The 13,905-nt window shown below is 39.3% G+C and overlaps 1 protein-coding gene across 1 annotated transcript in view; it reads left to right on the forward strand.

Annotated features, from left to right (window-relative positions):
* The window catches only part of LOC122815075, a 3,014,144-nt gene that overhangs the window by 428,213 nt on the left and 2,572,026 nt on the right, over positions 1-13,905 (forward strand). The window contains exons 22-26 of the mRNA XM_044087319.1: positions 983-1,106; positions 1,671-1,814; positions 7,626-7,813; positions 10,297-10,413; positions 13,166-13,183. Of these exons, the coding sequence (XP_043943254.1) occupies positions 983-1,106; positions 1,671-1,814; positions 7,626-7,813; positions 10,297-10,413; positions 13,166-13,183 (591 nt within the window). The remainder of the gene's footprint in view (positions 1-982; positions 1,107-1,670; positions 1,815-7,625; positions 7,814-10,296; positions 10,414-13,165; positions 13,184-13,905) is intronic.

Below are 13,905 nucleotides of genomic sequence, written 5' to 3' on the forward strand. Positions count from 1 at the left end.
GCAGTGAGTGAGAGAATGGCCCTGGTCTCAGAGCATGGATCTATGGTGTTTCAGTCTGAAGTCTTCGCTATCAAGCCTCTTCCTGAGTCTAGCAGTTAGTGAGCGCTGTTCTGTTCTGATTCTTCCTCTGTTTAGGGTCATAGGTTCATACTAGGCTAACTGCCCTTGAGGGACATTCTAAACCTAAAAACCAAGTAAAACGCAAAATAACCAACAAAAACAGAATCCAAAGCACAGCACGAGATGAAAAACCAACAGCAATAGCGTACTTCAATTTTAATGCCCGCTTTCGTCACAAGACTTCCTCAGAATGCAAAAAGTCTTGTGACGAAAGCGGGCATTAAAATTGAAGTACGCTATTGCTGTTGGTTTTTCATCTCGTGCTGTGCTTTGGATTCTACATTCTAAACCTAGCCAATTACCCACTGTGAGAATCAAACCCTGCACATTGTGTGTGTAAGACAAACACCTTACCCATTATGCCAACTGAAGTCAGAGCTCTTCTGTTCAGATAAGTGAGGATTCTTCTTGTGTAAAGGGGAAAATCAAGTCTAAACATAGGGACATACATCCAAAAATACATACATCATGTGTAGGGGTAAATCAGGCCTGAAAATACGTATATTCCTCCATAATAGGGACAGTTGAGTTATCACAATCCTAACAGACCAAATGTTACTGTTTGCACAGTGTAGAGTGTGAACAGAGTTTAGTAATATAATATTGACTTGTGATTGAATATCTTCAACTTGAATCCTGAATCCTGAAAATACAGTGTATACAGTCTAAGTTAAACAGTTAGATTCTTTCGGTAATTTGAAGTAGAATGATCTTTTAGTTCATTAATGTTGCATGATGACAGTTGCTTTATTTAGATAACACATGACACTGCACAGTCTGGCCACTGAACCACTCACTTTTTTACATGACACACAACACCATACACTCTAACCACAGGGTTTCTTTCTTCTTACTTTAACAGGCTGCTGTTGTGCGTTACAGTGATGAGCCCAGAACAGAGTTTCAATTTAATCAACAAAAAGATAGGAATTCCCTCCTGAAAGCAATTGCTGCAATGCCTTACTATGGAGGAAATACCAGAACAGGTAATGTGTACATGTGTGAGAAACCTTTGAACTGATTTATTTATTTAGCTGTACTTACAAACAGGAAACATCTTTAAAAGCACTTGTTATATAGTGTAAATCAAAGATAAAAGTAACTGAAAATGTGTTTGTTTCAAATATAAAAGGCTATGTTTTGTCTTTTTGTTGTGTGGCTGTCACTTAACAAATAAGCAGTCAGAAACAGCAACAATATTCAACACGTGGGGAAAAACTATACAACAGCATGACGTGCATGTAAATATTATCTCCCAGTCTTTGCTTGACTCCCCTATTGAGGTGAATTTCTTGGTATACATTTTCAAGTGCATAACAAATTGCTTATGACCACAGACACAGTCATAATATGCTATATTTAAGCTGTTCAGTGAATTTAATACATTTATATGTTGATTACTGCACTGTACTTTTAAAGTCAAGTCTGTGATCCCTGGGTAGCCTTAAAATGTACACAGTTTGAATCAACACTGTGAAGGTGACGAGACTATATAATAGTGCTATTTCTTTTAAAGTGAATTAACCAGTTTCTTGATATTTTGTCCACAGGACGAGGCATAGGCTATGTGCTGACAGAGCTCTTTCAAGTGTCAACAGGGATGAGAGCAAATGCTCCAAAGACATTAGTGTTGCTGACAGATGGACGATCTCAGGACAATGTTTCACCTGCTTCCAGAATTGCACGTGCTTTAGGTAGGAATTGCTATTATTATTTTATCTAATGTGCATTATTTTGATTTTGGTGGATAGTCTTGAAATAACAAAATAAACATTCCAATGTTTTCTGAAGTTGTCATATGAAAAAAGTATTGACTTAACTAAGATGCATTTTCAAGGTTCATTGTGTATGGTTTCTATGGCTACAGTATAAAAGGCTCCTGTCTTTAATACCAATTGCAATGCTTGCTATTGGATTCATGTTTTCTGTCTATTTATCAGTCTTAACAGGTACAACAGTCAAAAATTTCCAGTGGGTTATGATGAGATATGGGGTTCAGCTTCTCCATTAAGTCCCCTTCCACTGAACTTTATGTGGGTTGGTCTGATATTTGTATTTGTACATCCTGCCAGATATGTGTTGCCAAACCCTCTTCTAGCTGTTATGTATGATAAACCAGAGTAGAATGAACCCAGTGGGTTGCCACTGCTGTTCACAGCAGCTTAGTTTCTTGAGCAAGTATCCTATCTCCTCTGCAGTCTGTCCTGTTCTTGAGCCCGGGTTTGTAATGAAATATGGTTACTGGAAGTGTCCTTACTCTGTGTCTAGGCGTGGGAAGGCACCCAACCTGCCAGCAAGTCAGCCTGGCTTTTGTCACCCTCTGACTCTATTTTCCTCCAAATGTAGGCATGCTATACACCCCCTGCACCACTATCCCAAACCCACCCCCAGGAAATGTGAGTAGGATTATGCCTCATAATTTCTTCTCCACTCTATTCCAGCTTCAACAGGTTCTACAGCTGCTAAATGAACTTCATTTGCCAGGGTCAAAGTCAGAGCTTTAACCCTCTGTACCAAAGGAGCTGGTAGATCACATATATGCAATCTATCCCAGCCATGTCAAACGTGCCTCTTTCTTTGTTTACGTCCCTAACTTAAATGTAAGCCTATTGCAGTTTGACACACATAATCATTCACATTTATGGCACACTTCATTGATATACAACATTGCCTTCTTTTATGAAACTGTGGCACTCAGCATTTTTCACTTAATGTCCATATATGCTCATATCCTGTTTCTAGGTCTTGTCTAAAAATAGACCTTAGTGTCTCAATCAATCAGTCAAACAAATAAATAAACAAATAGATTCGGGAAACTTCACTTATCCATGGAAAATGCTTCAGGTATGAGAAATTTAACTTGCTACGCAGTGGTGCAGCAGTAGCATTATTGCCTCACAGCAACAGGTTCTCACGTTCGATTCTCGGCTGGAGTGCGGGGAGTGCCTTCTGTGTGGAGTCTGCATGACCTTCCCACAGTTGGGTGGGTGTTTGAAAGACAGGCGTAAATGCGCATGCCTTCATTTAAGGTTGAACATCGAGCTGGCACCTCGGCGTTCGTGAAAATCTACTGCCAATCATTAGCGGACCGGAGTTCCGCTGTGGCGACCCCTAACTGGGAAAAGCCGAAAGACAACAACATTAGCTGACCATAGAAAGAAAGCTTTTGTAAATACATTAAAACATTTGTTTTCATTTGGCAATGTGGCATTTGGTTGCCAGTGCTATATGTAAAAACATTAAAAATATTTGTCATCACATCTAGTGGAAAGAAGACACATCAAAATTCTAATCTGGGTTACAACAGTAACATTCTTCTTGCGATACAAGGATATAATGATGCAACTGACCCAAAACATCTTCAGTGTTCAGACAGCTTACATACAGAAGAGTTATGTAGCAGCAGGAGAAAGCAGCCTGATTTTATTTTTGTGATTCAAAAAACTCAGTCACTAAACATAGAACTTTGTATCTTAGTGTAGAAAATATGTTAGTATTAGGTTCCCTGGCTTAAGACAACTTGAGCTGCTTGTCCACAAAGCCTACAGGTTTAAATGTCATACTGAAGCTGTAAGCAGTTACATCCCCATAACTGTGACTATTCACCTAATCAGAGAATTAAGGTCTAGGTGGCATTCACCTGCAAGGCCTGTTATGCTTGTATTAGTAAGGACATCAAGCACCAAGACTCCACTGATGGCCTCAAAAAAAAGAAAATGACCATATCACAGAATAAGAACGGATAAAAGTAAAACAGTTAAAAACAATGTTCTATTCTTATTCTGTGGTCAAGATCATTTTCGTTTTTTTTTTGGCCCTCTTGGACCCCATCCTACTTGCACAGTTTCCAGTACTCCATGCCCATACCAGATTCACCAGCCCATCTCCTAACCCCCAGACTATCCCAGTATTGGTGGGGCCAGTCATTGATCCTAAGGATGTCCTAAGGGTCAGCTATCTGAGCTTCCATCCAGAGGTTTTCTATTTTATATCTCGTATCCACTCCCTTTCCCTACCCCCCATGCTTATCAACTACATCCGACAGCAACTCCTCTCGTTGGACCACATTGCCCCTTAGGGACTGTCATTGATGAGAACCCCTCCACCCAAGATGGACATCACCATCCTCTCCTCCCACTCAGTCAGTCACCTGAGCTGCTAATCGAACCCTGTTCACCTAGGCGCAGTCAGGGCTTTATTCCTCTATGCCACCAAAGCAGCTAGGTCATTTTTTTTCTTGAGGCCTTCAGTGGTGTCTTAGTGTTTGGTTAATGTTTATTTCAGCACCTCCAGGTGACTTCATGATTGTTGTATCAGTAAAGATGTCATGCAACAGGGCCAATCAATTTCACAAAATACTATGGTTTCTCATCTGTTTATAAGCCCATTACATATGAAGGTGACACAGCTATTTCCAAACAGTAAGCTGAGGATCAAAGTTGAGGTTCTGCCTTTGTGAAACCATTTCCCATGTCCTTTACGAAAGAGTTACATTCATTTCTGTGGTACTTTATCACAGTCAAGTCGCCTGTTGCTAGGTGTATTATGCTATATGTCTGTTTATAACATTCCTTGAGGTGTTATTGTTATATTAAATCGGGGTACAGCTGGGGTCTCATCCTGCATGGATAATAAAGAGGCTAAAGTTCCTACAAAAAAAAGTTTTCTTACCTGTAAGCTTTTTTAGCTTCTCCAACCCAGGACCGTGATCCCCTATTTTCACCCATCTGACAAAACAGGAGCCAGGTATTCCTGCACTAGGAAAGAGGACCTACAACCTATTAGTTCCTGCTCTGAAGTCCCTATCAGCCCTCCATTCTCCCAAATGAGTTGGGTGGTAGTGAGCAAGACATCTTTCTGGTCTTGGGGGGCAGTTTAACTTCTCCCTTTTGGAATATTCCTCTCAGTGGCTCCTTCAACATCACAGTCACTGCCTTGTAAGGTGGAGAATATTTCCACATACCAAGTTTCTCTCAACTGCATATCAAGTATTATGGATTCTGCTGGCTTGGAACTCCATGAGGTGAACACCTAGTGCTCCAATATTGTGACCCATGTTGTGAGCCTGTGCTGCCTCCTTCCCCCAGGACAAATGAGGCAGCAGTGTCCACTCACTCCCATGCTCTCCAGCTGCATTCAGGTGTTTAGGCTGTGATACAGTTCCATGCAGGAACATTTGTTGGAGAAACATGATGGAATTCGAAGTGCACTGCAGAGACACATGGCTGAAACAAATTATCTGTGGGCACAGAGAAACATGCAGCACCATACCCACAGCCACAATAACCAAGTAGTGGGAAGTGGAACAATGTTCATGGCCCCCCTGGGATTCTGGAGGCAGCAAACATTATGGTAGATACCCGCAGCAGGATGCCCAGTGTGCATGCCAGTGGCAGAGAAAATGCAGTGTGCAAAGGGCAATGCCTTTATTAATGTGTTACAGGAAGGGATAGGTCGTATGCTTAGTGTACACTACATGCTTATGTAACTACAACTCGTAGGAGTGTGTAACAGCATGGAGGGAATACTGTACATTGTCATAGTTGCACTTATGCTCTAATATGAGTTTTAGACAATGCTCACTAGATGCAATGGCTCAGCAATGACACATTTTTAGTATTCCTCTGAGCATGAAATTAATGCAGGCAATCTTGCAAGTTTTGCTCATGCTGAAGCACGGTAAGATGATCAGAGGGTTTACAGCATCCCATAATAATAATAACAACTCCAGCCAGCAGTTCATAGTGCAGTCTATATAAGATGGATGTACCCACTGGACATCTGTTTGCAGGTGTCTGGCACACTGCTTGTTTTCCTTACTGTCCTGGGGGACCATGGACATCTTCTCATACTCCTGCTCATGGTCATTGCTGCTGTGAGCATGGCACTGCATACATGTCTAAGTCCTCAGTGAACCTGTTGTGACATGTGTACTGTGTAAGTCCTCAGTGAACGTGTTGTGACATGTGTACTTGCATTGATGTGCAATTCCTCTTTGTGTCCCCAGCCAAATATCTCTAAAGGAAAATGTCCCAAACCCTGCAAGCTCACCTTCAGAAATAATCAGAATTATGGCTGTTTTACATAATCTTTTTCTATTCTTAGCAGCATATAGTCCTTATCATCCTTCCCTTCATCAGTACATACAGGACAAAGTCTTGTCCTGCTTTTGCAGCAACAGAGGTGTCCCTGTTCTTTTTGACAACCTTCTCAAGAACTCTTGCAAATTAAGGGAAAGTGGTTCTGAGAAATTACATTTTTGATTTATTTATTTTTATTTTGCATCTGTTAACTGGGATAATCTGTCTGGGTACAGAATCTCTCTTCACTGGAGGCATGTGGAGGAAGACCTAGGCTTATTCTATGCAGTATGAAAGTGTGAAAAAGAATCAATCAAGGTAAAACTGCAAAACTTTAAACTTCACTTTATTGAGACATTCAGTCAGGCCATCTGTCTTGTAATCTGCAGAGATTCGTACGTGTTCATTCTGGATACAGCTTAAAATCTGTGCCACTGAGTTTTAGAGTTTAAATTTAATATGCCTACTTATGCAATAGCAGTTTTATTAAGAGCAAAAGAGAAAGATGATTAAATTAGATTTCAGTTGAATGTGTGGAGTCGACAGCAGCATTGGGGTGGGCCACCCTGGAAAAAGGGAACTTTAGCTGTTGATGATTGTCACATTGAAGTGACACCCTGACCGCATGTGCAAAAATGGGATTGTGGATGGATAGATGGATTCTAGTATCTTAGACAGATAGTTGCTCATATTAGTAGTTAGTATTCAGTTATTTTTTTATTTATATGAGAACTGAGTTTCATCTGGTGTGCAAACATGATTTTATCAGGTTTATGCTTTAGTATTTATCTGCTGACATGGTCAGCCTCAATATTTTAATTAAAATGTTTAGCTTGGGATGAGAAAGTGTTAATCCATTAACATTTTTAGAATTCACCAAGAAAAGTGAAATTATTTAAGTTGGTATGTTTATTTTTTATTATTGATGTACTGTAAATATGTGTTACCAGTTCAGAATAATCAACAGTATAAGTTCAAAATAGTGTTCTCCAAGATATCTAATTTTCTCGTGGGTGAGAAGTGACCTTGCGTCTTACAAATAATATGATGGAGCTAACAGTAGGTGCAATAACTTGTTTGTGACACTAAAAAGATACACGTCAAACTGTACTTTTTAATGTTTGTATTGCACATTCATAAAGTTCATGTTTATGGTACAAAATCATAAAACCCTTTGTAGTTTTAGTTTAGAAGAGTTTTATTTACAGGTGCTTGAGATTGAATGTTGTTTTATAGAAAATGATTTTATATTTAGACAGCTCATCTGGTCATGGAGATGTATGTTAAAATTTAGGCAGACAACATACTCTGATAACGAGAACCATGCCTGTCCAAACTATAAATGCAATAAATGCATCAGAGGTGCAGAAATTTAAATCTATTTGGAGTCACTTTAAGCTTCTTTTTTATTTATTTATTTCCCAGGCATCCATATGATTGCTGTTGGCATCGCCAGTGCCGACACCATGGAGCTTCAAAGCATTGTTGGTGAAACCAGTTACAAGAATATTTTCTTTGCAAATACTTTTGATGACTTACCACTGATTGAACAGGAATTCATACAGCATATATGCTCTGAAAAACTTCTGTCAATGGAAGCAATCCAGACTGAGGTAAATCTCATTTCCAGTGAAAAAGAACATGTGAACACAGCCAACCAATAAAACTATAAAATCAATTAACTCAATGTAAAACATTTTCCATTTAAAGAATCCTTTCTTTCACAACAATAATAAAATCTAATGAAGGCTGAAGCTTACTTTGTTTCTTAACTAAAATTGGTTTTATACCAACCATATTGTTGAGGCCTGGTTGTGAGTCTGTCTCAATCTAACTATCCAAGCATTCTCTTTATTTTCCAGCACACTATTCAAATCACCACCCCTTATCTGTTTTTCTACTGTTTCCATCACTCTAAACTTAAAACCAACATGGTTCACATGTTCTTTTAAACTGACTATAAATTTGGTACAACTGGTTTTGAAATGTATTAACACTGATGAAGGATTTTATCCGAAAGCTTTGTTACAATAAAAGTTTTGACATTCTTTGGAGTTGGATTCATTTTGTATATTTCATCTGTGGCTAACTTCTTGTTAATCACTGCTTCAACCATTATTTCAGTAAGGCAAGCAAATGTGCCTGAGGCTGTGCACATTTCCACATACAACAAAGTGCCACATTGCTGCCACAAGAGCCACTGTGCCCAGTGATGAAGAGAACAGGAAGTTGCAACTCAGCTCAAAGTTTTCCAGGAGTAGGTTTGGCAGGAAGTAGCCATAATAGGTCTCCCTAATAGGTTCAGCAAAGGGCAACTGATTTGATATTGCATGCAGAAAAAAGCATGAGGCATTTCCAGGGACATGTACACCACAAGAGACAACCATCAGCACAGAAGTGGTTCACAGAGGAGGAGGAGTTCCTTGTGTCTCTGCTTGGGGTAGGACAGTGAAACCTTATACTTAGTGGCAGCATGCATATGGGAGCTGGGCTGGTTGCAACCACTTAAATGTCTGTAGGGGATGCATCAGCTTATTAAGAGCCGTTCACTGCCATATTGTGCAAAGGCCTGCATCTGTGGTAGGACTTGTTCAGCAAAAGGCTACTGCATATCCATCCTCTAGGTACCCGCATAACAAGGCATGTGCTTGTCTATATGGTATTCACAGGGTGTGTCATCCGCTAACATGACTGCTACAGATGGGCTTAGGCATATGTTTCAGGACTGCCACAGGTGTCTTGTATTTATGCATTCATATGTCAAGCACAAAGGAACAGCACATATTTATACATATAACAATAAGAATATGAATCATCACTCATCAGTTTGGACAACATATGATTCCACAATTAGTAAGGATACAATATAGCATGACAACTTGGAATGAAATTGTAAATATGGCCATCTAAATAAACACAATTTCACATAATTTATGACAGTCTTTAACGCATATTTAATTTCAAATAAAAGAGCCACTTACTTTTCTACAATCTTAGCAAGCAGTAGTACCTATTAGTCAGCCAGTCACTCTAATGGGAGTGGTTCCATTGCAGGTAACACATGGGTGTTACTGTGTGCATGTGTTTGAAAGTGTGTGTGTGTGTGTGTGTGTGTGTGTGTGTGCCTGTACTGGGCTCCACGTGCGAGTGTATGGGAAAGAGTTTCAGTGACTCTAGATAGTGTTTGTCGCTAAGTGGATGTGGGTGTGTGTTGCAGAGTGTGTGTGTGTGTGTGTATACGTGTGTGCATGTGTGTGTCCATCTGGGTGGTCTCACTAATAGGTTTAGGTAGGAAATCTAGTGTCTGGATGAGAGAGAAAGAGAGTGTGTGTGTGTGTGTGTGTGTGTGTGTGTGTGTGTGTGTGTGTGTGTGTGTGTGTACCTGGGGGTGGGAGGTTGGCATAATGGTTAAGGTGTTTACCTTACAAACATAAGGTGCAGGGTTTGATTCTCACATGGGGTAATTGGCTAGGCTGAAAATGGCCCACAAGGGCAGTTAGCCTAGTACTAATCTATGAACCTATGAACCTATGTACTGGGCTCCATGTGCGAGTGTATGGGAAAGAGTTTCAGTGACTCTAGATAGTGTTTGTCGATGAGTGGATGTGGGTGTGTGTTACAAAGTGTGTGTGTGTGTGTGTGTGTGTGTGTGTGTGTGTGTGTGTGTGTGTGTGTGCGCGTGCGTGTATGTGTGTTTGTGTGTGTGTGTATAGATGTAGCAGGTGCTTTGCTAATCCAATGAGCTGCTAGGGAGAACACTAGCAGGGCTAGATTTAACAGTGCCAGTGTTAAATTCATAGACATGGAAAGGAACCAATAATGAGGACTTTCTCACTGTATCCATATCGATCTCTGAATTGCATTTTCTTGTAATCATGCTAATTGACCAGCCTGTGCTGGGGACAAACAGAGGGTAATATATTGAAGTGACAGCATGTGTTTGGTAGTCTGTTCATGGTTTATCATAAGTAACTGCACACTTGCACTGTTTGGGTACATCATTTATCAATCCTGTATTTGATATCCATTGGGACAGTGAAAATGAGAGCCATCCAAGAGATTGTTTTTAAATTGAATTATGTGCTGTTTGTCGTAGAATGTGGAGACAGGAGATGACCCACATCAACAGATTGCTGATGGTCAGGATCCTACAACTAATGAACTGGAATCCATAAAAGAAGCAAAAGGACCATGTCTATCCCATTGCAAAAAGGTGAGCTAATCCTTAGCAATGACTAATAAATGCAATGGAAAGCAAAAGAAACCATCTAATTGTGTTACGGTTATGTATGCGGCAAGATTTGTTGGCGACTACCTTGTGTGAAAGTGGTTTAGAATTTTAAGAAAGTCATACCAGATGTGGCATACTGTCTAAGACTGGGTATTATATAAAACACCGTTCTTATCTACTGCATGCTTATTCATACTCCTTTTGGCAATTTAAAAATCCGTCCATATACTTACACGATTTGTTGGTAAATAGGGGCATCGTAAATGTAGCTCCACTGAACTGACTAAGTCAATAGGTTGGGAAATCCATACTGTGTTAGAAGAAGTCCACAACCATTACATGAGAAACCACATCTGAGTTCTCCTGTTCTGAGACTGGCGTTCATAAATGAACCATTTCCAAGATAAGATTTCAGAAGCCATGCAACCCAACATTACAGCCCTGGCACTTATCCATGTGATAGTGTGAGTGGAGAGGATCACATGCATTGTTCAGCCCTTTTCTCTGAATGTCTATTGAGAAAGAATCATACATTTGGGAGGAGTGTGCTTGTAGTTAGTGCTTTATTTCTTACATTTTGCAGGCAAATATACTTAAGCAGAATCAATTTTTTGATAGCAGTCCGATGAGACATGTTGATCCATTTATTCTGTTAATTTTCCCACCCAGTGATGTAACCAATAATTTAAGTTAAACAAGAGGTTATTCTTTTTCAGCACTCCTCATAGCAATACTTTGCATGCTAGAGCTGCAGTTTTACTTTTGTCTCCTAGTGCCACTTCTGCAGGACAGTTACAATCATCCAATGTTTCTGAGAAAATCTCCAGTGAACTTCTAACTTGTACTTTCAAACTGTGACATCGTGTTTGTCTGCACCATTTTTATGAAATATTACACATGCCTGGATTTAGTGGATTAGCCTGCAGTTTTTAATAATCCTTGCCTTATCATGCATGCTTCATTTCCACCTTCCAACCTAACATGGAGTCTAATGACCCAGGTATCACACTCTGCCACCAAAGCACACCCTGACTGCATGGTGCTGTGGTTCAGTCTCAATGAAGAGGTCAAATAACTAAAAGCACCTTTTTAATCTCTGACCATAAATGATGACTGGATCCTTTCAAATGACTCCTGCAACCATGTTAACCTGAGGGGAGTGCCTTTCTCGGGTTTATATTATAACATCGAAGTCTTAAAACTTTGAATGTTATAATATCGACCCCTATTCAGTGAATGCTTGAAATAGCGAAGCTGCAGAACACCAAATATTTTCCTAGGAAAAGTATTTGGTGGGCCGTTTCTTCGGCTTCGCTATTTCCTCAACTGTGGTGAGAAGGTGACGGACCGGGTTAAGGTAAGTGTGTGAATGGACCGAGGTAAAGTGAATGTGCGATAGTTAGGGACCTTAGGGTTAGGGAGCAGGTAAGGTGAGTGGATAGCTAGTAATGCATGTACGGTTTAGTGTAGGGTTCTGTGAAGTGTGCATGTGTGGATTATGTATTTTGGTGTGCTAGTGCTGTATGTGTGCATTCTCGGAACAGCAAATTTTTTCCCTTGAAAAACATTTGCTGTTCTGAGTGTTCGAGTATTTCACATTTTGAGATTCCAAGGTCGAGCTTATGGTGTTCGACATTTTGGAATTTCGATATTGTGATATAGACCCACCTTTCTCCTCCTACAGTATGATGTACAAAGGTGCCTGGGAGAGGTTCATGCTTCTTGTGTATTTTCTGTAGTCCTTTCCCTCATATTAATGTTTATCATTCATCTGGTCTCTGCTTAGTTTACTTTTCAAGTATCTCTCAGAGAGGGTGAGCTGAAAGGCAGATGTCTGATCCTTCCAGCTCGATTCCATCCCTTGTACGAGCATTCTTGCTTCTAATTTGTAGGTTAGCTTATCTGAAAGTTTCATATTGAAATATTGCAACCAAAGTCTGTAAATATTAGTCAAACACAGAACTGGTCATGCTATCATTCTCTTTATTACATGCAAGAAGACTGTATTTAACAGTTCTGCTTTGTTGTTTCAAGCAGTAAAGCCCATTAGATTATATTAAAACACACTATACAGATGGCTAATATCATATTTATTTGATTAATTAATGGATTAATCTAGTCTGTTAAACACCATTTAGCTCAAATTGGAATATCAGTAATTCCAATATATTAGCTAACATGAGCTAACATACAAATACAAACACAAATTCAATTAAATTTATTAACGGAACAATTTTAAATTTCCATTAACAATCCCGGTCCTATTGTTTATAAGGATATATAAATCAAAAGACAATGATTTCAGTGTATGTAACAACTTATTTTGGTAATACGCATACTGCCATTCTAGCAGTCTTTTGTTTTTTGACAAGACTTGAAGGACATTAAGGTGATAAAAGCTAAGTGTACATGACTACTATTGTTTAATGCATTCAGATTTTCTGATTAGAACGATGTGTAACACTTTTGTCATTAGTTTCATTGTAGTTTGCTGACACTTCTTGTTTTCATTTCCAGCAGGTGTCGTCTGTTATAAAACAGAATAAAGTTTAGCTTTTGTAGTATGCTTCTGAAGATTTATTGGTTTTAGAAGTAGGGAATAAACAGTCCAAAATAAAAGTGAATAAATTATGATAGTATTATTTTTGCTTGTTTAGATAACAGAAGTAAGTCACATATACTTTTTAAGAGATAGTATCACTATACTAATAGTTTCCGTTTTCTTCATTTTTAGGGTCAAAAGGGAGAGAGGGTATGTATGCAATATTCCTGTTAAATGCACAGTAATTGTGTTAATGCATAGTATAAGAAAACTTCACATGTAAAACATTTAACAAATTAATTGATGCCTTAGCAATATAAAACTGGCATATCTATTTTACATGTATTGCTAATCAGATTCTTTGAAACAAGGAACTCTACCACTGTCATTGTGCAATTAATATATACATCTATTTTGAGCTTGGAAATTGCAAAATATATTTGTAATGACATGCTTTATTCGGAGTGCTTTGTGCTTTAATGCAACCACGTAATCTTGAGTAGTTCCAGAATTCTTCACCATCAAATGAAAAGGACTTCCACGGTGGTTCAGCAGTAGTGTTGTTGCCTCACAGCAAGAGGTTCTCCCATTCGATTCTCGGCTGGAGTGTGGGGAGTGCCTTCTGTGTGGAGTCTGCATGTCCTCCCCACGGTTGGGTGGGCATTCGAAAGACATGTGTAAATGGGTGTGCCTTTGTAAGGTTGAACGTCGAGCTGGCACCTTGGCGTTCGTGAAAATTTACTGCCAATCATTAGCAGACCAGAGTTCCGCTGTGGCGACCCCTAACTGGGAAAAGCCGAAAGACAACAACAACATTCAAAAAAAATGTAAACATTAAATTGTGATTTTTATAACTTGTTTTTTGATGGTGTGAGGTAGCTCTGTACACTGTCTCAGTTCATGTAGTTTTACTCGTATTTGCGATGATGTAA

This window comes from Protopterus annectens, chromosome 11.part0 (assembly GCF_019279795.1).
Source record: "Protopterus annectens isolate FY-2018-M chromosome 11.part0, PAN1.0, whole genome shotgun sequence".
Taxonomy (NCBI): domain Eukaryota; kingdom Metazoa; phylum Chordata; order Ceratodontiformes; family Protopteridae; genus Protopterus; species Protopterus annectens.